General features: G+C 50.7%; 1 protein-coding gene across 1 annotated transcript; it reads right to left on the bottom strand.

Moving 5' to 3' along the window:
• Positions 1–967: 967 nt before the first annotated feature.
• FH (fumarate hydratase) lies at positions 968–21464 on the bottom strand. The gene is made up of 10 exons (XM_080651310.1): positions 21240–21464; positions 18756–18890; positions 15346–15456; positions 13122–13298; positions 10760–10942; positions 10304–10469; positions 7794–7997; positions 5480–5607; positions 3083–3236; positions 968–1419 (listed from the first exon to the last, which is right to left on the bottom strand). The coding sequence occupies exons 1-10, from the start codon at positions 21369–21371 to the stop codon at positions 1277–1279; spliced, it is 1533 nt and encodes a 510-aa protein (XP_080507436.1). The 5' UTR covers positions 21372–21464; the 3' UTR covers positions 968–1276.
• Between the last annotated feature and the right edge of the window lie 1222 nt (positions 21465–22686).

The raw sequence follows: 22686 nt of genomic DNA, 5'->3' as shown, positions 1-22686 counted from the left end.
ATGTTTTCCCGCCCTGTGCTTCCGCTGCGTCAATGCAAAGCAGGGCTTACATTCAATGACTGCTCTCAGTCTGCCTGGAGGATGATCCTCCCGATCCCCATTCATCACGCCCGTGAAAAGAAAATTGAACTGTAAAGCCACAGCATCTAAACGGCATATCCCCGAGAGCCGAGATATTGTTATGCATCTGGGGATAGCATGATAAGAGGGCAGCTGAGCTTTGCTAGATTTGGAAATCTACTTTAAAATAAATATGCGTTTAAAATGTGGGTAACAGCCCTAACCGGTTTGGCTCAGTGGATAGAGCGTCGGCCTGCGGACTGAAGGGTCCCAGGTTCGATTCCGGTCAAGGGCATGTACCTTGGTTGCGGGCACATCCCCAGGAGGGGGTGTGCAGGAGGCAGCTGGTGGATGTTTCTCTCTCGTCGATGTTTCTAGCTCTCTATCCCTCTCCCTTCCTCTCTGTAAAAAATCAATAAAATACATTTTCAAAATAAAATGTGGGTAATAATTAAACATGAAGATTAAGCCAGCTTCTTCCTAGTGTGCAGACTTCTTCCCCTACCCTGCTCCCCGCCCCCCCGCCACAGTAAGGTTTTATGACTAAGACTGGTGCCACCAGAATGTTCTTGGGACAGAATGATAGTCCAATGACTCATCAGGCGCCAGAAAAGGAAAATATTCAAGAGTTTTGACATCACTGGCATTTGAAGCACTGCAATGCTGTGAGCCTCTTCCTAACAATAAGGACAATAAAATAACTTTGTTCACTGATAAAAGCCACAAATCCAAACAAGTGTGACGGAAGACAGAACAGATTGGAACAGGGTTACTCAGAAAAACCTCAACATTCACCAACCACGTTTTCTTGTTAAAAGACACAGTTTCTTCTGGGGTTCATACCCTCCATTAGCCCAATTATTCCCCACGAAGGTCCTCTTTGGTGGCTGAGACACCCAACAGTGTTCGGATGAAAGACTTCTTTTATAAAACATACGAAGTGATAAACACACAGAATCAGATTCAACTATAATACACACGTCAATTCACATGAAAGAGTCTATTTTCTTTTGGATTTTATACAATTATTTTATTCGCTTTTTAAATTCATTTTGGACTTGGCACGTCCTGGGGTTTTATAAACGGTCCCAACTGCTCTGCTGCAGTCAAGTTCAACGGCAGTTTCCGTCCACACTTACCATTTTTGTTTAAAAAACGTACGGAGGCCGGGGCGTGTTTATCTTAAGCGGCAGATTTTATTACAAACTCACTCAGGTCACTTGGGACCCAGCATGTCCTTGGGCTTCACCCACTCATCGAACTGCTCGGCCGTGAGGTAGCCAAGTTCAATGGCGGTGGCCTTCAAGGTGGACCCGTTTTTGTGTGCGGTCTTAGCAATCTTTGCTGCCTTGTCATACCCTGAGGAAAAGCAGAGGCGAGAAAGAAGTGAGGGGGCTTTCTAAAGCAAAAGGCAGCCATCACTGACGAGCCATTGGCGCTGCTGTGCTCTTTAGCAAAAGTTTTTCATCTTAAGAATATTTAACAGTGATTATCTTAACGGTGTGATTATCCGACTAGTTGTCATTTCTTATACAGAATAAAATCTTTACTTTTCTTACGTAATGCAGATGTAAACATACTCACTTTCTACAATATATTTGATCCTAACTTGAAATCGCCCACTCCCTCAGATGTTTTACGAAGGGGAAAAACAAAGATGCAATATAGCAATAAGACTAAAAGTGTCCATCTGAGGAGGAGAATGTGCACTCTCAAACATGCTTAACCAGAAACAGGGTCTCTGTAACAGCCTCAGCGAGCTCAGTGCTGTAGCACCGCACGGCCAGGCGCTGGGGGGACCAGCCAGGCGCTGGGGGCGGGGGGGGGGGCAGGGGGGACCAGCCAGGCTCTGCAGAGGACCAACCAGGCGCTGTGGAGACCAATCAGGTGCTGGGGGGGGGGGGGAACCAGCAGGCGCTGTGAGGACCAGCCAGGTGCTGGGGGCGGGGGGGGGGACCAACCAGGCGCTGTGGAGACCAATCAGGCGCTGGGGGAGGGGGGGTAAGGGGGGGGGGCGGACCAGCCAGGCGCTGGGGGGGGGGGGAGGGAGGAACAAGCAGGCGCTGTGGGGACCAGCCAGATGCTGTGGGGACCAGCCAGATGCTGTGGGGACCAGCCAGGTGCTGTGGGGACCAGCCAGGCACTGCGGGGCCCACATAGTGCACCGAAGGGTGGCCATCTGATAGGGCCCAGAGCCACCTGGGCAGGCAGATGGGCCCTAACTCTCTAAGGGTGAAATGAAAGCTTGATGCGATGCCAAGATATCAAACCAGCCCTGGATGGACAGGATTCTAGAAGGGTGTTTGCGAGCAGAGAGCGTACATGCCAGACGGCTGCATCCGAACCTGTTCTGACAGAAACTCAAAGACTGTGTCCCTCTCAGCGCAGCAGGGGAGGGTGGGACAGGGGCTGACGCGTCATCATGTAACCAGCAGACCCCCAGAACCCACATGGCCAGCAGGGGGCTGGATGGGGATCCCTGTGCTGAGCCAGCCACCAGAGTCTACAGCCTGAATCTACGTAATGAAATATTCACAATTCCAGACAAGGCTGGCAGCACGAAAGCCATGGTCCTAGACAAACGAAGCGACGAATAACCCTGTTCCTTCTCACTGGCAGCCCCCCAGCCACCATTAACTGAACAGACAAAACCGCAGCCGGGCCAGCGTGGGGAGAAGGTAGAAAAGGGATTTGCTCCCTTTGCTGCTCGCCAGCACCACCTGGTGGAGAGACGCCTTCCCAGCGCCTGGAACACAGCGCACCGGATTCCGGAGACAGAAATCAGTTTCACTTCTACTTCCGAAATGACCCATTTTCAAACAAAATGAAGAATAATCGATGAGGTTTTTGAAAGACCATGACACCATAGGTCAGAGAGAGTGTCTTACAACGCCATTTCAGATATTCTAGAAGATTTAACTTAAACAACGTCCGAAAGGAAACCGCTGTCTATAAGCATTTTAAATCGTTTTAGCTGTTTAATGTTGAACTCGAAATGGCCCTCTGCTTCCTGAGCCCTTACCTATGTGCGGGTTCAGAGCCGTCACCAGCATCAGGGACTCGTTCATCAGCCTGGCGATCCTGTCCTTGTTGGCCTGGATCCCCACCACGCAGTTCTCCGTGAAAGACACGGCCGCGTCCCCCAGCAGCCTGGCTGAGTGCAGCACGTTCTTAATCTGCGAGGGAGAGGGACTGAGGCAGCCTCACCGTGTTCGTCCCAACACAGTGTGATCTCCTGCTTCCTGAGAGAACACAGAACTCAACACACAGACAGCGCCCTACAGCTTTCAAGGCCCCTCCCCCAGGACAATAAACGGGAAAGAAATAAACATCTGAGGGCACAGGAATCTAAAAGAGGAATAATGAGCCGAAACCGGTTTGGCTCAGTGGATAGAGCGTCGGCCTGCGGACTGAAGGGTCCCAGGTTCGATTCCGGTCAAGGGCATGTACCTTGGTGGCGGGCACATCCCCAGTGGTAGGTGTGCAGGAGGCAGCTGATCGATGTTTCTCTCTCATCGATGTTTCTAGCTCTCTATCCCTCTCCCTTCCTCTCTGTGAAATATCAATAAAATATATTTAAAAAAAATAATAAAAAAAAATAAAAGAGGAATAATGACAAATGCAAATAACTACAATGCAAGCTAGCCTGTGGCATTATAAAACACAGGTATAAGATGGTAGGGCTCAGGGAAGGGGAAAGGAATTCCCGTTGCAGGACTGAAGTCCCATTGCGGGGAGGCCGCACAGAGCCAGGGGCAGCAGAAGGTTCCTCCCTGCGGAGGGGAGCAGAGACGCAGAGGTCAAAGTTCAGCACGCGTGCGAGGCAACCAGGGAAGTCAGGGCGTCCAGCTCTTAACAATCACACGTGTTTTTAGGGTTAACAAAACAAATATTCCAGAGTCACTTTCAAATAACCTTTCACACAACATATAGAAACAGTATACAGTCGATTCGTTTGTTTCAGCATTTTCTTCCTTTTTGGTAACCACCCAACATGTACTAGGGTACGTATCCACGTCCCAATTTCCTTTGGTCTAAAACCCCAGGGTCGGAAACTATACTCTCAACAATGGACTCGAGGAGAAGTCACAGAACTTCACGATTCATTCACTCGGCGATAGTGAGTATGACAGAGCAAATGTTGGTTTTCTTGACTTATTTTCTACCAAAGACGAAAGGGATTTTGTTTAGAACAAAAACAGATGAGCAGACATTACTGCTAGGACCTGTATCTGCCAGGCCTGGGTCTGCGTTTGCAAAGTGACCCGACAGCCGAGCTTCTGGGCCCGGGTTTGGCTCCGGGCCGTCTCCTTCCTGTTCCCCTAGAACCGTGGTCGGCAAACTGCGGCTCGCGAGCCACATGCGGCTCTTTGGCCACTTGAGTGTGGCTCTTCCACAAAATACCACGGCCTGGGCGAGTCTATGTTGAAGAAGTGGCGTTAGAAGAAGTTTAAGTTTAAAAAACGTGGCTCTCCAAAGAAATGTCCATCGTTGCACTGTTGCTATTTGGCTCTGCTGACTGATGAGTTTGCCGACCGCTGGGCTAGAAGGTCCACGCCACAGGGACAAGCAACCTGCCTTGCCCACCGCTCTGTCGCCAGCACCGCAGTGCCGGACACAGGCCAGGTCACAGCGAGCATGTGATGGGCACACGGGATGGGCACACGTGATTCTGTCATTTGTGCATTCTTATCGAATTAAAATCAGACTTGGCACCAGACTGTAGACACAGCGTTTTACACCAATAAAGGGCGTGTGGGATGCCAGCTGCCTCCTCTGCAGCTGGGGAAGGGATGAGATGATGCCACCCTGTTCCAGCTCCGTAAAGAGGAAGACGTTTTAGGGGACACGATGGGGTGTGCAAGGCGCGTGGAAGAGGTGAGACCAGTGAGAGGAAGACTGAGGGGGGAGGAAGGGGAGGGGGTGTTTCGGGAGGAAGAGCCGGGCCGGGCATGGGCGAGAGCGCCGTGGAGGTACAGTGACTGCGAGAAAATCCAGCACCAGGAGTGAGTGTGGCGGGAGGGACCCCAAGTGTCGTCGCTCCTTTAAAAGGACAGAATTTGCAGGGAAGAAGGAAGCAGCAGCGTGCGGAGCCGGGACTGAGCAGGGCTTTTTAAACGGAGGAGGCCTCTTACTTCTGGCCACTGGTATCTCCCCTGCTGAGGGACAAGGAAGAAAACTGTACCCTACCTTCCAGAATTTTCCCATTAAGAAAGCAAGCCATCAAATTCCTTAAGCTAGAAGTCACCTACCTGAACATCCAGGATCAACCCTCCAATGGTAATATATACTTGACTTCCAGCTGCTGATCAGATCAGCTACCTACTGTGAGATCTATAAAAGCCTTCATCAAAGACCAAAACCAAGACAATTAGCCCTCGGCCAAAACCAGTCGAAACTTAATGTAAAGCTCACGTACCATCATTGGCTTGAAAACGTTCAGCTCGAAGTGTCCGTTGCTGCCCCCAACGGTCACAGCGACGTGATTGCCCATGACCTGGGCGGCCACCATGGTCATCGCTTCGCACTGCGTCGGGTTCACCTTGCCTGCAAGAAAACCACCGGGGACTCCGATCAGACACACGCTTGGCTTCAAGCACAGTGAAGATTAGGGTTACGTCAAATAACCCAAGCCAGAAGGGAACCTAGCTTCATTACATAAAGTAAGACATATACTACAGCCAGGCCCCAACATCCGTGCCGCTTTAAGGAAACCAACCAACCAAAGGAGGGAAGATGGGGAGCCACACACTGAACCATTCAATGGCTGATGAGTAACGAGTTAAATATAGCTGAATCCAGTTCTCTCCATCTTCATGGCTGTCAGTTGTTCTAGAACAGGGGTGGGCAAACTTTTTGACTCGAGGGCCACAATGGGTTCTTAAACTGGACCGGAGGGCCGGAACAAAAGCATGGATGGAGTGTTTGTGTGAACTAATATAAATTCAAAGTAAACATCATTACATAAAAGGGTACGGTCTTTTTTTTTTAATTATTTCAATAGTTTTATTCATTTCAAACTGTGCTCTGATCCTGTGCTCTCCAGGGGCGTGTCTCCCTCCATCACCACGATAACGTGTCTCCGCATTCCCAGGGTGATGTCGGGGGACGCGTCCGCGGGCATTACAAGGAGCCTCTGGAAGATTGAGAGGTTGTTCCTTCTACTGAATGGGCGGATATAAATCCGGATATAAATCCGCCCACTCAGAAGAAGGAGCTGCGGCCGTGTTTCCCGACGTTGCCATGTTAACACTGCTGCTGGTGAAGGAGCGGAGGGGAGAGCAAGAGAACCCTCCGCTCTTTCGGCTCCGTGGGCCGGATAGAACAGCCGAACGGGCCAGATCCGGCCCGCGGGCCGTAGTTTGCCCACGGCTGTTCTAGAATGTTTGCAGAGCCAGGCACTGAATACGCAATGGTAAGTAAGAAGGGTGTTCCCCACCATCGCAGAACTTGGAGGCTCGGGAGAGCGCACTGGCAATGACAACAGAGACGGAGCGGTGCAGGCTGCCGTGGAACACGGACACAGGCGGGACTCACCACGCTCAGGGGACGGGGACACTCACCTGGGATTTTCCTATTCATCCAGAACCCCCCTCCTCTGACAAGCTCAAGTGTGAGCCACGCGTCCCAGACCTCCGGCTGATACAGAGCACACACTGGGAGACTTCGCTGTACTCTGCATTTCTCTTTAAGGCAACTGCCTTCAATGTGCAATCAGCTAAACTCATGTCATGTTTCAACATGAAATACTTCAAAACCACATCTCTTGCCACCCTATACTTGCAGAGAGTTAGAAGAATCTACAGTCGGGTCTTTCCTTTCACTATCGAAGGTCACTTGGTCAGTTTCAGTCCAACCCACAGTGGCCTTTCCGGATCGGACCCTGTCGCCTATCTGATCCTGACGTAGTGCTACCCCAGCTTCGTGACCTGTACTGTGACCAGCACATCCCCTCACCTTCAGCCTCAGTTCAGCAGTCAGCGTGCCGCCGGGCTGTTCCTCCGTCCCCAGTCCACTCACTACCAGCCGTGGGCAAACTACGGCCCGCGGGCCGGATCCGGCCCGTTCGGCTGTTCTATCCGGCCCGCGGAGCCAAAAGAGCAGAGGGTTCTCTTGCTCTCCCCTCCGCTCCTTTACTTTGAATGTATATTAGTTCACACAAACACTCCATCCATGCTTTTGTTCCGGCCCTCCGGTCCAGTTTAAGAACCCATTGTGGCCCCGGAGTCAAAAAGTTTGCCCACCCCTGCACTAGTCGCTCCTGAATGGCCCTGTGCGCCAGCTACGCCCCTGACGGCACTGCCCACGCCTCTCCACTGGGTTCGATGGGCACCATGTGCGTCTGTCCCGGGACTTGCTGGGCCGCTTCCCCAAAGCAGGAGGGGCCAGGAGGCGTTCGCCCAATTCCTTTCTCCCCGACCCACGCGATCCCCCTCGCCTGTGCTGACGCCCTCCTGGCTCTGGGCCGTGGAAGGCAGAACTATCACACGCTCTCCAGTGTGGGAACCGACGTGCGTGCAACTCACTAAAGCTCTTCTCTCCTACATGACGGGGGAGGCTCCCTGAAGTCCTGATCACCGCTGGCCCCCAACGACCACCCGAAACAAGGGTGCCGCCCTCGTCCCCATCCATCTTTGAGACCCGGGCCCCCCCGGGGGAGACGTGCCCTGGGGACGGGATGCCGGTTCTGCCGAGGACCGGCTCGGACGCCGACGGGCGGCGCAGGCAGGTACCTGGCATGATGCTGCTGCCCGGCTCGTTCTCGGGCAGAATGAGCTCGCCCAGGCCCGAGCGCGGCCCGGAGCCCAGGAAGCGGATGTCGTTGGCGATCTTCATCAGGCTGCACGCCGTCGTGTTCATGGCGCCGCTGAGCTCCACCAGAGCGTCGTGAGCGGCCAGAGCCTCGAACTTGTTTGGGGCCGTGACAAAGGGCAGGCCTGGGGGGAGGGGGGGACAGGGCGGCACGTCAAACACAAAGTCCAGCACACGGAATCAGAAACAACAGGAACACGTCACTTCCGGAAGTAAGCAAGTGTATCTTAGGACTGAAGTTCTGTCTACGTACCTTCAAAAAGTCCTCGAGGAGGAGAGTCAATGGCTCCCGCACATTTAAAGGATGAAAAACAAGTGGGAGAAACATCACGAAAGAGAAAACTCCACCCACTGCCATCGCGTCTGATGCCGGACTACTCGAGGAACGGGGCAAAGGAGGCAAAGCTCACTCCGCTCCAGTCCCCGCTCCTGTCCCAGCACGTCTTCCTCCCCCTGAGGCCGTTTTGTTCTCTCCTCTCACCAGGGGCCCACGGATCCCCAGGCCCACGAACCCCCGGAGAAATGAGGGAGCCACCGTTCTGTTCTCTTCTCTCACCAGGGGCCCACGGATCCCCAGGCCCACGAACCCCCAGAGAAATGAGGGAGCCACCGTTCTGTTCTCTCCTCTCACCAGGGGCCCACGGATCCCCAGGGCCACGAACCCCCGGAGAAATGAGGGAGCCACCGTTCTGTTCTCTCCTCTCACCAGGGGCCCACGGATCCCCAGGCCCACGAACCCCCGGAGAAATGAGGGAGCCACCGTTCTGTTCTCTCCTCTCACCAGGGGCCCACGGATCCCCAGGCCCAAAACCCCCGGAGAAATGAGGGAGCCACCGTTCTGTTCTCTTCTCTCACCAGGGGCCCACGGATCCCCAGGGCCACGAACCCCCGGAGAAATGAGGGAGCCAAAATGAATTGGACCATCTCAGTCAGTCGGTCCTATGTTCAAAGATCTATGTGTAATAACACAGTTCTTGGTTAAAAAACCATTTCTGCTACTAAGCCATAATGAGCATTGTCCAATGATCTCTACCCTAATCTTCTGCTACACCTGCATCTTTTTTTTTAAATAGATTTTTATTGATTTCAGAGAGGAAGGAGAGGGAGAGAAAGAGAAACATCAATGATGAGAGAGAATCATTGATTGGCTGCCTCCTGCATGCCCCCCACTGGTGATCGAGCCCACAACCCGGCATGTGCCCTTGACTGGAATCAAACCTGGGACCCTTCAGTCCACAGGCCGACGCTCTATCCACTGAGCCACACCAGCCAGGGCAACACCTGCATCTTAATAAGACTTTTCCGGACATGATAACGTGGCTCCAAAACTAGTTACCATTATCGAGAGTACAGTACTCTACTAAGGGAAGACAGAATTCGAAAGGTCCTTAGTTCAGAGAATGATCACAGCATACGCCCCAGGAAAAATCAAGTCTGTCCATCTGTACAACGTCTTTATCATTCAAATGAATTTCTCAACCAACAGTTGATTCTGCCTGTTTTGAAAATAAGTACTTAAAACACCTTTCAAGAGTAACAAAGCTGGCACTGACGGATTTTCACTGCGTGCTGGGGTGACGTCACCAAGATGGACGGACTGTCCATGACTTTGCTCACCCTCAAGCACAGGACACCTGGGAGGGTCCTAGGACGAGGGTGAGGCTGGCGCACCCCTGCACCAGAGAACAGCCTGCATCAGGGGTGAGAGAAGTGGCTGCACAGTGACCGCACTGCCCTCCCGCAGCCAGAGCAGCACCATGGAGAGACCTCCCATGAGCCTCTGGTTCCTCCAGCAGGAGGACAACTGCCCCCCGGGCCCCAGCACTGTAGGTCGCTTTGCTGGAGCCTTTACTCCGACGTCCCACCACGGGACTGCAGGGGACTCTGCAGGGTGAGGCCACCGGAAACCTGACTGTGACGACGGAGGGGGAAGGAGCTGGCGACAACCAGCACACACCTTGGCCAACTGGGTTCCTACCTACAGCGCCTTAACCCACCCAGTGCTGTGCTCATCAGCGGAGCCAATGAAGGGGCGCATCTGACAGGGCACTAGGGGAGCGCAGATGTTCCGAATGCACGGTGCCGCCAGCCCCAGTCTGGTCTGCCCACGCCCAGGCACGGAGCGACGTGACAGACATCCCCCCCCAAGTCCCCCCACTGGGGAGAGCATCTTCCAGGCCATCGGACCAGAAAGGCCGGTGACAACTCCTGGAGGCAGTGCGGCCCGGGGCACTCAAGCCGAGAGGTGGCCGAGATGGCGGGGCTGAGCTGGGCACCCCAGAGCGGAGCCAGAGGCCCTGTTTGGTCAAGAAGCCTGGAGCGTGGACCGGTGTGAATGAAGACAGCAGAGAAAGACGTCACTGGCCTTAGAACAGCCAGTGAACACACAGACCAGGATAAGGGAAGGACTAAGAGTTCACATCCTCCTGACCTGTGAGCGCGGCCACCTTCGCGGCCACCTTCTCCGCAAAGCCAATCCTAGTGTTTAATCCGGTTCCCACGGCGGTGCCCCCGGCTGCGAGCTCGTAGATCCTTGGCATGGCGGCCTTTATCCTCGCCATCGCGTATTTCAGCTGCTGAACATAACCACTGAACTCCTGAAAAGAGAAGGAAGTTACGGTGAGAACATACAATTTCCTAGCGACTTAAAAGTTGCTCTAACAGCACGAAATAGAAGTGGGGAAGGGGGGAGGACACGTAATACTTTCAACAATAAAGATCTTTTTTTAAAAAGAAAATTAAAAAACACTGCTGACAGGTGAGTGCAGAACAACCTGTCACTGAACTATTACAAACCGGGCCTCTGAAACCAGTGGCATTTGGTGAGCAACTGCTGGCCATGGGCCCCGACCCCCAACGTGAATCAAATCTAAGCGCACCCCTCTACCTGCCCAAGAGTGAGCGGGACCGCGTCCTGGGTGTGGGTCCGCCCGATTTTGATGATCTGGGCGAAGTCTTTGGACTTGGCCTCGAGCGCATCGTGCAGCTTCTGCAGCCCCGGCAGCAGCACCTCGTGGACCTCCACGGCGGCGGCGATGTGCATGGCCGTGGGGAAGGTGTCGTTGGAGCTCTGTGGGGGATTGTCAGAAGACAGGGCAACGGTTAAAGCGGAGGCCACAGAACCGAACTGGAACATCTCCTTAAAACCTCACTAAATGACTAAGTTTTTAAACTTATTTTTTTTTTTATATTTTATTGATTTTTTACAGAGAAGAAGGGAGAGGGATAGTTAGAAACATCCATCAGCTGCCTCCTGCACACCCCCTACTGGGGATGTGCCCGCAACCAAGGTACATGCCCTTGACCGGAATAGAACCTGGGACCCTTCAGTCTGCAGGCCGACGCTCTGTCCACTGAGCCACACCGGCCAGGGCAAATGACTAAGTTTTCAGTGCTCAATGCCAAGTCTAAGGTCGCTGAGGGTCAAAGGAGCAGCAGCCTGCTTCCCTGCCTGGGCTGTGCTACTTCCCGCCTGCAAGGACACATCATCCATCAGCACACCTGCCTGCCTGCCGGATACGGTCAGCACGGGATAGAGACGCACAGCTCACAGGTGATGTGAGGATGGCGAAGATGCCTTACAGCCACACAGTGCGTGCAGTCTCTCATAAACACCTCCTCAGCAGTGAAACGTCAGGAGAGTTCTGAGGTAGGTCACCACTTTCAAAATAGGAAAGCCATGGCCCTAGCCCAGGGGTGGGCAAACTTTTTGACTCGAGGGCCACAATGGGTTCTTAAACTGGACCGGAGGGCCGGAACAAAAGCATGGATGGAGTGTTTGTGTGAACTAATATCAATTCAAAGTAAAGGAGCGGAGGGGAGAGCAAGAGAACCCTCCGCTCTTTTGGCTCCGCGGGCCGGATAGAACAGCCGAACGGGCCGGATCCGGCCTGCGGGCCATAGTTTGCCCAAGGCTGCTAGCCAGTCTGGCTCCGTGGATAAAGCATCGGCCCCAGGACGGAAGGGTCCTGGGTTCGATTCCATACAAGGGCACGTACCTCGGTTGCAGGCTCAATCCCCAGCCCCAGTTGTGGTGGACGCAGGAGGCAACCAATAGATGTGTCTCTCACATCGATGTTTCTCTCTCTCTCTCCCTCTTTTCCACTCCCTCTAAAAATCAATGGGAAATATCCTCGGGTGAGGATTAACCAAATGAAAAAATAGGAAAGCCAAGCTGTCTACGAAATCACGAGACTTGCCGAAATATTGAGGACTGCAGAACTGGGACCTGACCCTCCGAGGTCCTTGGCAGAATGGGTGCTTACGGGGCGGGGCAGGGAAACACGTGATGAAGCAGGAGCATCTCTTAGTGCGAGAAAGTAAACAAGTGGGTTTTTCCGAGGACAAATGCCTGTCTGCTACTGGGAAACGTGACAGAAGACGTGCATGCGGCCATGAAGTGCAGGAGGCGAAGGGGATGGGACGGATCCCGCAGACAAAGAGGACTTCGGCCGAAAACTAGAGAAACCCAAATGCAGTCCGCAGAGAGCAACGTTAATTCTCCAGAGTGCTAAATGCAGCGGGTTTACACAAAATGCTTAAGATTCAGGGAAGCGCCAAAACCGGTTTGGCTCAGTGGGTAGAGCATCGGCCTGCGGACGGAAGCGTCCCGGGTTCGATTCCGGTCAAGGGCATGTACATTGGTTGCGGGCACATCCCCAGTGGGAGGTGTGCAGGAGGCAGCTGATCGATGTTTCTCTCTCGTCGATGTTTCTAGCTCTCAATCCCTCTTCCTTCCTCTCTGTAAAATATCAATAAAATATATTAAATAAAAAAAAAAGATTCAGGGAAGCTGGCGAGAGGGTATACAGAACCTCTTTGCAGGATCTTTGCAATGTTTATAAATTTAAAGTAATTCAAAATAAAGAGTTCAAAATATAAACCAAAATAATAAAAACATACATATACACGAAATTTCACTGTCCTAAATAATCTTTCCCGTAAAAGTGACTTTATGAAGTTTAAGACATTAGACCCGAGATTCCTGAAAGACACAGAACATCTCAGAGGTCCTTCCCATTGAAGGATATAAGCAGATGCACCTCCTTGTCCGCAAGCCAGCACCTGCTCGGTAAGACGAATCTCGGGTCCTCTTTTCCATTTCCGACGCTGCAATACTGACCTGGCTTTTATTAACGTGGTCACCGACGCGCTGCAATACTGACCTGGCTTTTATTAACGTAGTCACCGACGCGCGGCAATACTGACCTGGCTTTTATTAACGTGGTCACCGACGCTGCAATACTGACCTGGCTTTTATTAACGTGGTCATTGGGGTGCACGGGTTTCTTGCTGCCAAGCTCGCCTCCCAGCATCTCAATGGCTCTGTTGCTAATGACCTCGTTTACATTCATGTTCGTCTGGGTCCCTGACCCCGTCTGCCACACCACGAGAGGGAAGTGATCATTCAGTTTCCCTTCGGCTACCTGCAGAACAGAAGGGCACAGAAGAACTGTTTGCAGTAAGAGCGGCACTGTTCACTCAGCCGCTGTGATCAGCTCTGAGCAAGGTGGCGGCATTGCAGAGCCGTTCTAAAGAGGTGCACCTGATCCCACGCGAGATGACCTGCCGATGGGGACACGCAGTCTGTTACTGTCCAGCAAGCCTAAGCTTCCCCAGCATCACCTGTTCCAACCACGGCCACTTTAAAAAGTGAAAGATGAGCCCTGGCCGGCGTGGCTCAGTGGACAGAGCATCGGCCTGTGGACTGAAGGGTCCCGGGTTTGATTCCAGTCAAGGGCACATGCCTGGGTTTCGGGCTTGATCCCCAGTGTGGGGCGTGCAGGAGGCAGCCGATCCATGATTCTCTCTCATCACTGATGCTTCTATCTCTCTCGCGCTCTCTCTTCCTCTCTGAAATCAATAAAAATAAATTTTTAAAAATAAAAATAAAATAAATAAAGTGAAAGATGAACTATTGTGAACGCACTAAACTGAAGCAAAGCCTTCTTTCTTCTCTCTCTCCAACTGCCTCCCCCCCTAACAGGCAGAGGGGGCCCCCTGCTCAGGCTGCGAAGGGTTCAGAGTTCAGATACATCCAGTGCCGGTGCGCGGCGGGATGTCCCACAGATGGACAGTGGGGTCAGCACAAGGACCTGGTGACCTGAAGTGAGGACACTTACAGCTACGTGAGCGCACAGGCGTCCAACGAGCAGCAACTGCCAGGCGCAGGGACACAGCCCCGATCTGTCCCCATTTTTGTCACGGTTTTATACCTTCAGCTAATGTGCCAGTGTGGGGACTGCACGCTTTCTGAGAGAGTGGGTGCTTAACTCATCTTCGGGAATGATTTTAGCTGGGGGGGGGGGGGGGGCAGGAGCGAGGTGGGGGAGTCAAAGGGGAGGAAGGGGACATCTGTCATACTTTCAACAATAAAGACAGATTTTTTAAAAACCAGCACGCACTTTAGAAATCTATTTTACCTTAAACAATGGGTTCACTTTAGAACTTCTTTCCGAGTTATGTAAAAATAATAGGAGACCGGATGGGAAATGCTGAGAGCCAAGAAAAGGATGTTAGCCGTCAGGGTTCCAGCCTCAGAAATAACGACTGAGCACTGGCATCTCCTTCCAGTCGCCGCTCCAAGACATGGGAGTATACATGTATGTACATAAAAAAACAGCATGTGTTCTGTTCATTTTTTCTAAACAAGATTAGGGTCATAAAGTACAAATACTCTGTGACCTTTCCCCCATTGCTTCTTTTTTTTTTTTTTTTTTTAATATATTTTATTGATATTTTACAGAGAGGAAGGGAGAGGGATAGAGAGCTAGAAACATCGATGAGAGAGAAACATCGATCAGCTGCCTCCTGCACACCCCCCACTGAGGACGTGCCCGCAACCAAGGTACATGCCCTTGACCGGAATCGAACCCGGGACCCTTCAGTCCACAGGCCGACGCTCTATCCACTGAGCCAAACCGGTGTCGGCACCCCCCATTGCTTCTTATATAGTAGGGCTGTTCTATGATATTCTTTAAAATTTTTCTACAGCATCACCATATAACTAATTAAAGCAGCTGTTACGGTTGGATGCTTTCCAGTTTGTTATTATAAGTGGTACTGCAATGAACAACATTGTGTAGAGTTTTGAAACTGTTATCTTTGCTTCCTGTGGATTCTAGTAGAGGGTTAGTGAAATTACTTTCTCCATACAGATTATCAAATAACAACAACTTTTTAAATGAATTGTGTATATGTACGATAAGAAATAAAATATATAAATTTAAACAGTGTCTCTTCAAAGTTTTCTTTAAACTATATAAATTAAAGGAAAAATAAAGGGACACGATCACGCCCAAATTTCGCCACCAGAGATTGAGCACCAAATTAACATCCTCTCCAAAGGACAACGCTGCCCCCTGCCCTGAGAGCATTAACTCAAACATTCACAGTGCCCCGTCCGCCCGCCACAGCTCATCGCCCCGTGGGTGACACGGCTCGGTGCCACTGGGTACACACACCACCTCCTACCTCGTCTGCGGCCTTCATTATTGCATTAGCGATCTTTGGATCGAGACCATAATCCTGGTTTACTTCAGCAGCTGCTCGCTTCAAGATGCCAAAAGCTTTAATAACTGGGATCTAAAATTAATCAGAAAAATATCTCAAATTTCCAACGTTAGTGTGAAAATTTAAGATTATTATTTTATGCAGGTGCAAGAGTTGTACATAAAAACGCACAGTATCACACACATACAATGTACCATTCATCCTATTTTTTATAATACATTATAATATATAAGTGCTTTATTTCATACTAGAGGCCCGGTGCATGGATTCGTGCACCTTTGGGGTCCTTCGGCCTGGCCTGTGGGGATCGGGCCGAAACAGCTCTCCGACATCCCCCGAGGGGTCCCGGATTGCGAGAGGGCGCAAGCCAGGCCGAAGGACCCCACTGGTGCATGATCGGGGCCAGGGAGGGACTGCGGGAGGGCTCCAAGGCGTGTCCAGCCCATCTCGCCCAGTCCCGATCAGCTGGACCCCCAGCAGCAAGCTAACCTACTGGTTGGAGCATCTGCCCCCTGGTGGTCAGTGCGCATCATAGCAACTGGCCAAACGGTTGTACACTTAGCATATCAGGCTTTTATTATATAGGATATGAAAAAAACAAATGGTGCTCAGCCATATCACCAGCAATCACCATGATTTTCCCTCGCTGGATCCCAATCTACCTTATAATTTTTCCTTTCCTTCTCTTAAAAGAAAAGAAGGGCAAATAAAATAAAGATAGCAAAATGGTACAGGGAAAACTGGATAGCCTCATACAAAAGGTTACACCATACACAAAAATGAACTCCAAATGGATTCAGATTTGAGTGTAAAACCTGAAACCATCAAAGTTCTCAGTGAAAACATAGGCAGTAAACTCCTTGACATCAGTCTTGGAGATGATTTTTTTGGGATCTGCCTCCAAAAGCAAAAAATAAACAAGTGGAAATACACCAAACTAAAAAGCTTCCTCACGGGAGAAGTAAACCGTCGACAAAATACAAAGACGAACCACTGAATGGGAAGAAATACTTGCAAATCACCTATCTAATAAGGGGTTAATATCTAAAATATACAAGGAAGTCCTACAACGCACAATCCTTGGGGAAATGAGGGGGAAAAACAACAACAAAGTAAGGAATAAGGCCCATTAGACCCAGGCCAAGGAGAATAAACCAAGGGGCACGTAGAACAGGAAGCAGAAACAGAATATATTTATTTTGCATTTTAAGGAACTAAAGTAAAACATTGGAAGTGTTTTCGCCAAACGGAATGGAGACAAATGGCACATAGGATTAGAGACTTCAAAGCTGTAAAGATGAAAACAAATGGGAGTTTGAATTTCTACAGGAGTTTGGTGGGTTAACCCATGGCCTAAGTCACACATGAATGCCCATTAGCTCTGGCCACCTGACTGGGGTGACTGACCCGTGTTTGTGGATTCACACAGGGAGGAAAGGTCACCACAGGGCGTGCTGCTGCCTGCTCTTAAAGTAAAATGGTGAAATGCGTCCCTGCAGAGGAGAGAAGGCCCTCATTATTCTTAATGCACGCCCATTCGAAGGTCATCATCACTTTAAATTGTTTTCCTTCGGACCTCAGGTGCAAAGGGTCAGGTTTAATCATACTGCTCAGCTCAAGCACACACAGTCTGCTTCATAGTTAATGAAGTTCAGGAAATTAAATCCAGATGAAGGTAAATGTGAAAAAATGGATACCCCGGCGCCCATCGTTCTCAGCCGAGTAATCCAAACCCAGCCCTGTCCCTGCAGCAGCAGCAGCTGAAATAAAGTCCCACACCTCCAACCCCCACACCTCACTGGCTAAAGCCAGCAAATCAAAACATGAGCCCTGCTTACTCCTATCAACACGGGCTAGGACCGACCTCCTTAATCCCAGGGGTTGAACTGTAAGACTGACCTCTTTCATCCCAAGAGTTGACTATCTGAGAATGTTTTAAGATCATGCCTACCCCATGTCACCCACACATGTCATCTGAGCCTGTGTCTGTCTCCCTCACCAAGCTGGCTGCAGGTGGCAAGAGCAAAGATTTTCTTCCAGAAGGTTCAGCTGCCTATTGTCAAGTTGTAGGAACCTGTCAAGATCCAGTCTTGAAGGCTTAGGAATGAGCTAACACATGGAAGCTAAAGGTACTGTGAAATAAAAGTACATTTAAAGATAACTGTTAAACATTATCTCATCGGGTGAACCTGGTTACTGCTAAGCTGCTAGACCAGCCTTGGGCAAACTACGGCCTGCGGGCCGGATCCGGCTATTCTATCCGGTTCTCTTGCTCTCCCCTCCGCTCCTTTACTTTGAATTTATATTAGTTCACACAAACACTCCATCCATGCTTTTGTTCCGGCCCTCCGGTCCAGTTTAAGAACCCATTGTGGCCCTCGAGTCAAAAAGTTTGCCCACCCCTGTGCTAGACCATCCTGCGCTCTGAAGTGACTATTGCTCATACTCCAATTGGGCTCAGTCGGATATGTAACATATGTAATCAATTCTTTTTAATTTTATTATTTTATTGATTTTTTACAGAGAGAAAGGGAGAGGGAGAGTTAGAAACATCGATGAGAAAGAAACATCAATCAGCTGCCTCCTGCACACCCCCCACTGGGGATGTGCCCGCAACCAGGGTACATGCCCCTGACCGGAATCGAACCCGGGACCCTTGAGTCCGCAGGCCGATGCTCTATCCACTGAGCCAAACCGGTCAGGGCATGTAATCAATTCTTTCCACACTTTAACATGTCTGAAGTCGAGGTGCACCTCACAATCCATGTCACAACTTTAACGGATAGCTCTTTTCTTTCTTAGTGGTACATATCGGCGCATCTTCTAACTGATGTCATCTTAGCTTTAATGAAACATGACAAAGTGTTCTAATCGTTAAATCGTTCATGTGGCACTGAACAAGGACATATATTATCCATCGGATGTCAGACAAGGCAAAAAAATATTTTTAGGTATTTGTGTAGACTTTTCTGGAAACTGACACCAAGAGACATAGAAATATAATATTATAGAAAACTCAGTCCCTTTTAAATCAGTTTTGTAAAACTCAGTGTTAATTAGTGACATAAATAAATAAATAAAACTTAAGTATTGAAGTTAAAAATGCTTAAAAACTATAAAATCCTAGTAAAAATCTGAATAATCTCAGTGGAAATGAAAAGACAAATCACTTTAGTTCTATCAAATAAAAATCCAATAATAGTATTTGAAAAGTTCTTTGACATTTTAATGGAAGAAACACTGTATTGCTCGCAAAGGTCTCTAATAATTGCATTTTAACTCTGTAAAATTTTATTCATGACGTAATGTGACTCGTTTGAACAAAGCCTAGTTCATCCGAAATAAACCAATATTTCCGAAAGTCCACTTACGGGCATGCGCTCCGTCACACCTCCGATCTTAAAGTTCATTGTCGACCTCACAGTCTGGGCGCCGTAATACTTATCATTGGGGACCTTGAGTTCACCAAAAGTATCGTATTCTACCCGGAAGGAATTTTGGCTAGCCTAAAGATGGAGATAAGACACTGTTACAGCTTGATCATAAATCGAGTCTCAAAAGCAATAACATCACATCAGCTGGAAGGGAAAAGAAGCCTTCGTCAGTACCATAGAGACTACACATCCCATTGTGACTCTCACTCTGCTCCCCTCCTCAGCTCTTTCCTTGAGAAACGATTGTCACGCAAATTTATTATAGACTAGAGGCCCGGTGCACGAAATTCGTGCAAGGGGCTCAGCCCTCACACAGATTAGCCCCGATGCCTCGAGGTCCCACCCACTGGTCTGTCCGGAAGGTCTTTCCACTGTGCGGTCTAATTAGCATATTAGCTCTTCATTATATAGGATGTTAAAGATATTACAGAATTCACACCCTACACAGATGATAAATACAAAGAAAGCTTTCGGGGTAAAAACAATCTCTTCCAATTCAGAGGCATGCCTAGTATTGGTCAAGCTTTGGCCAATTCCATGCTCTTAGGGGGAATGCTTATTTTACTAGAAACTTTAGAAAATGGTCTAAGAATGGTACCTTAACCCTGGCCTCAGTTCCCAACTTTTTAGAAGGAAGAAACCCTTTGGGAATATAAAGCTAGCCCCGCCCACGCACACGCAGGCACTTAAAAAACTATTAGACCAGGAGTTCCAGGGACACAACACACCCCCGATTTTGTCCCTTAGGGTCCAGAAAATGTCTCGGCCTCAGAAATCCCCCACAAGGGAGCATTTACAGTATTTAAGGAGCTCTCGCTCCCTGCCAAGCACGGTCACAGGTGCAATCTTTTTTTTTTTTTTTAATATATTTTATTGATTTTTCAAAGAATGGAAGGGAGAGGGATAGAGAGTTAGAAACATCGATCAGCTGCCTCCTGCACGCCCCCTACTGGGGATGTGCCCGCAACCAAAGTACATGCCCTTGACCGGAATCGAACCTGGGACCCTTTAGTCCGCAGGCCGATGCTCTATCCACTGAGCCACACCGGTCAGGGCCACAGGTGCAATCTTGCTGAGCAGCTGCAAGCACTTCCCTTTTACTTGCAGAAACCGAGGCACTGAGGCACCGAGGCAAGCTGCCCCAAGTGCGCCCCAACTTTGCATCCCAACCTTGCGGGGCAGAGCGTGGTTTGCAATCACAGCCCTGGCTGCACACAGGACAGCCCGGTGCACCGTGCAGAATGGCAACTCTTCCTCCTAAACCCGTGGTCGGCAAACTGCGGCTCGCGAGCCACATGCGGCTCTTTGGCCCCTTGAGTGTGGCTCTTCCACAACATACCACGGCCTGGGCGAGTCTATTTTGAAGAAATGGCGTTAGAAGAAGTTTAAAAAATTTGGCTCTCAAAAGAAATTTCAATCGTTGACCTGTTGATATTTGGCTCTGTTGACTCATGAGTTTGCCGACCACTACCCAGCCTTCTCCTAACGCAATACCCGTGTCCAGGTGTATGTCATGCATGTGAAAGCCCGCAGGACGGAAATTTTGTGTAAATCAGTGTCCCATTGCTTGAACCTGGGGCCTTTCCATTCCCGAGTGATCTCGCTGAATAAAAAGTACGGATTCAGCCCTGACCGGTGTGGCTCAGTGGATAGAGCGTCGGCCTGCGGACTGAAGGGTCCCGGGTTCGATTCCGGTCAAGGGCATGTACCTTGGTTGCGGGCACATCCCCAGTGGGAGGTGTGCAGGAGGCAGCTGGTCGATGTTTCTCTCTCATTGATGTTTCTAACTCTCTATCCCTCTCCCTTCCTCTCTGTAAAAAATCAATAAAATATATATATTTTTTTAAAAAGTACGGATTCAGCTACAATGAGGTCCTCTCCAGTCTCCTCTAAAGGGCTTCCGGGCTCCACAAAAACGCAGAGGGGTGAACCATCCGCAGCCGAACGGACTAAATAGGCCATTTCAGGTCAGTGTCCGGCCAGTGTCGGGCCAGCCAGGCCCTCGAGAGGGGCAGGGACGGGGGCTGCCCGGTCCCCACACTCCTTCCACCCGGCTCAGTCCCGGGGGCGCCATCCCAGGCTGAGGGGCGCCTCCGCACCCGCCGAAAGCGGCCGACGCGGGATACCCCAAAACGCAGAGGCCCAGCCCGCCCGTGGGGCGTCCAGGGGGCCAGGAGCTGCCCCCCTGCTCCAGCGCTCACCGGGGTGGACGCTCTCTCCTCGCCCTGGAGGAGGCGCCCGGAGCAGAGGAGACCGTGGCCCCTCCCGAACCCCCCTCCCCCGCGCGCGGGCACGCAGCCCAGGGCCGGCCTCCGCGGGGACCCCCCGGGGAATCCTTCCCACCCGCCCGCGGGCGCCCGGGCGCGGCCCGAGGGCTGAAGGTCACGGCGGGGAGGCCGGGGCAAGGAAGCCCGCGCTCACCATTCGAGCGGTGACCGGGGGCCGGAACGGGAGCGGGGCCGCGCCGCCGAGGCCGGGAGCCGAGGTGGAGGCCGAGGGGGGAACTCGCACGAGGCGACGCGAGCGCGCGAGGAGCCGGAGTGCGCGGTACATGGTGCCTGGGAGCCCGGGTAGAGCTTCTGAGCGGCCGTGGCCACGCCCCCGCGCCGGCTGTCACTCCACGTCCAGCCCACCGGATTCCGCCCTAAGCCAATCGGCAGCCGGAAACTGACCGCGTGGGGCGGGACTAATCCTGAATGGCCAGTAAAGAGAAAGAGGGCGGGCTTAACTTCCTCACGGCAAATAGGGGAAGCCCTCGGATTCATGGGAAACCAGTTCGAAGGGAATCATGGGAAAGCGAGTTCAGGTTATTCCTTGAACCAGGTGGCTTGCTCTGTGCGGCTGCTGCAAGCGAGAGCATTAGCTAATGAGTCATCATTTAGAGCTTGGTTGGCGGAATATCCGGGAAAGAAATGTATTGATTCTTTTTTTTTTTAATTTTTTTAAATATTTTTATTGATTTCAGAGAGGAAAGGAGAAGGAGAGAGAGATAGAAACATCAATGATGAGAGAGAATCATTGATCGGCTGCCTCCTGCACGTCCCCCACTGGGATCGAGCCCGCAACCCAGGCATGTGCCCTGACCGGCAATCGAACCTGGGACCCTTCAGTCTGCAGGCCAACGCTCTATCCACTGAGCCAAACCAGCCAGGGCTTGATTCATTTTTTATCATGTAATCGCTCATTACATGTTCTTAGTATTGGAGGGTTGTTTTTTTTTTGTTTTTTGTTTTCATTACTTCCAGATTATATCTTCCATGTAGAAATGTTGGAAAGCTTTCTGCCTGCCCTAGCTGGGTTGGCTCAGTGGATAGAGCGTGGACTCACAGACTGAAGGGTCCTGGGTTCGATTTGGGTCAAGGGCATGTGCTTCTGTTGCAGGCTCTATCCCCAGCCCTGGTTCAGGACACATGTGGGAGGCAACCAATCCATGTGTCTCACTCACATTGATGTTTCTCTCTTTCTCTCTCTCTCCCCCTCCCTTCCCTTCTACTCTCTCTAAAAATCAATCGAAAAATATCCTCGGGTGAGGATTTCAATAAAAGCTTTCTGCCTTCGTCCCCCATTTGGTCGTTCTCCAAGAGAAGGTGGCCTGTTTTGTGATGTGTTAATGAAATAGTTCATTTGCATCGCCTAAATTGTCTTCATTAATCATTTTTAATAATTGCTTAGTAGTGAAAATATAATGGAAATGCTTTTCAATCAGTGGTTGCCACTAGACATCTTCATTTGCAGATGCAACCTTTTACCTCTGTAAAATAACATTTGTATTTTGTGTAGAGGTGTGTGGAGCTTTTCTACCTTGAACTTTGCCTGATGACAGTACTGACGTTGCTTTCTTCTTGTTGATTTTTGGGTGGTTTGTCCA

Source organism: Plecotus auritus (genome assembly GCF_963455305.1).
Source record: "Plecotus auritus genome assembly, chromosome: 14".
Lineage (NCBI taxonomy): Eukaryota > Metazoa > Chordata > Mammalia > Chiroptera > Vespertilionidae > Plecotus > Plecotus auritus.
The sequence above is the reverse complement of the archived record's forward strand: the minus strand, read 5'-3'. Positions and strand labels throughout refer to the sequence as shown.